Consider the following 1,893-nt stretch of genomic DNA (forward strand, 5'->3'; position numbering starts at 1 on the left):
TTACCTTTGACAAAAAGGCCAAACACTGTTACTAGAATAAAGATAGCCTCTCTAAGAAATGATTCTGGAAAAAATTGTTTTCCACATGTAAAAGATTAGTAGACACATATTTCTTACTATGCACTAAACTAAAATTGAAATGGATAAAAGATCTAAATATTAAAATAGGTGTGTTGCTGGGAGTTGTTTGGAGGCTGGCATTGTGGGGGCTAAAGACCTGCAGGTCAAGCAAACATGTTGCATAAACAAATTTATTACTCGGACAAATATGATGACAGAGTTTGAATACAGGCATGTCATGTTGCCCAAGGATATAGCCAAGCTGGTTCCTAAAACCCACTTGATGTCTGAATCTGAATGGAGGAATCTTGGTATTCAGCCAAGTCAGGGATGGGTCCATTATATGATCCATGAACCAGAACCTCATATCTTGCTGTTCTGACGGCTGCTACCCAAGAAGCCAAACAAGTGAAGCTGGCAAGCTGCCTTTTAACCTCAAGCTATACACAGCTGTCCTTCCTGCCTGACATCTTTCTCATAATATGATTATGTTGCTTTCTTTTTTCTCACTTTGATATTTAAAGGATGTTCAATACACTGAATGTGCTGATGACTGCCTTGCCTCTTGAGTGGGACCACAGCTCTGCCTTGTGAGTCTCTGGGCTGCAGATCAGCTGAGTCTGACCCAAGGAGCCGCGGCGTACTCTGTTTCCAGCAGAACACACTGGACAGGTGGAAGAAGCATCTGAGAATCAGACCATGGCTTTTAGGGGATTGTGTAAGCTTGCTGTTTTGTGTTATCCTGCTGGGTATTACGTGTACTTTATGGTGATTTATGGATTTGTGTTTCCATTTTACTTGAGAAATCTGTTCAATGTTAAAGCCTTGATTAAAGAAGTTTTTATAGTCTGATTCAAAAAAAATAAATATTAAAATAGAAACACTAAATCTACACAGGCCAATGGGGAGAGGCAGGCAAGGCCTTTGTTGTCAGTAGTTCGGATGTGAAAGGGGCAGCACAGTAATTTAAACTTGATCCAACCTCTTTGCATCTTACAAAGTTAAAACAGCTAAAATAAGTAAAATAAGAAGGCAGTGCTTGTGGAATGTATAGTGCATATCGGTGACGCACGCCTCATTAGGATGCACCCACTTGCTTCTCTTGTTCAATTGTTTCTTTCAAAGGCAGAGGATTTTTCTCTTGTGTTTCTGTCTTCTTCAATCTCAACTTTGTGGGGCTTTTGTTGTTTGTGGTACTGAGGATTGAACTCAGGACCCTACACTTGCCAGGCAGGCACTTATTTTACTGAACTTACATCCCCCCCCCCTTAGCTTCTTCAATTTTGACTTATCATACTTCTCAATCTCAGCCGTATTGGGTTTGTCAGACATGGTTGCGAGGAAGTGGAGTGAGGTGCATAAGGGAGCGAAGTCCAATCTGCTCAGTGATGAACACAGAGTTTGATCTTTTATCTTGATCTATTCTGCCAATATATTTCTTTTGATTGGTGAATTGAGACCATTTACTTTGATGGTTGTAACTTATATCCAGTGATTTTATCCTTGTCATGTTATTTTCTTGTTATTGGTTCCCCTTCCCCCCTCTGTTTAGTTGCTTCCCATGTTTGGTGGATTCATTCTGTTGAGCTTCATGGTATTGTAGTTTTCATTCTGTCTCTGCATAAAATCCTTCAGTGGGCCAGCGAGATAGCTCAGTGGACTGAATGCCTGCTTTGGCAAGTGCAGGGACCAGGGTTCAATCTCCAGTCCTGCATGCCATGCTGGCCCCGCCCCTGGAGTGACCGGGTCCAGGCATGGTGGCACATGCCTGTAATCCCAGAGCTGGGGAGACCCTGTATCAAATACATAAAACTGAAAATATATATATTTTAA

General features: G+C 41.5%; 1 protein-coding gene and 1 pseudogene across 1 annotated transcript; one reads left to right on the forward strand and one right to left on the reverse strand.

The window, feature by feature from the left end:
- The first annotated feature begins 268 nt into the window (after positions 1 to 268).
- On the forward strand, positions 269 to 442 carry LOC111818274 (annotated as a pseudogene).
- Positions 443 to 1,138: 696 nt separating this feature from the next.
- On the reverse strand, positions 1,139 to 1,404 carry LOC111818275 (thymosin beta-4-like). The gene is made up of 2 exons (XM_023721799.1): positions 1,334 to 1,404; positions 1,139 to 1,223 (listed from the first exon to the last, which is right to left on the reverse strand). The coding sequence occupies exons 1-2, from the start codon at positions 1,390 to 1,392 to the stop codon at positions 1,139 to 1,141; spliced, it is 144 nt and encodes a 47-aa protein (XP_023577567.1). The 5' UTR covers positions 1,393 to 1,404.
- Between the last annotated feature and the right edge of the window lie 489 nt (positions 1,405 to 1,893).

The sequence above is a fragment of the Octodon degus genome, unplaced genomic scaffold, assembly GCF_000260255.1.
Source record: "Octodon degus isolate 3935 unplaced genomic scaffold, OctDeg1.0 scaffold00085, whole genome shotgun sequence".
In the NCBI taxonomy this organism is placed as follows: domain Eukaryota; kingdom Metazoa; phylum Chordata; class Mammalia; order Rodentia; family Octodontidae; genus Octodon; species Octodon degus.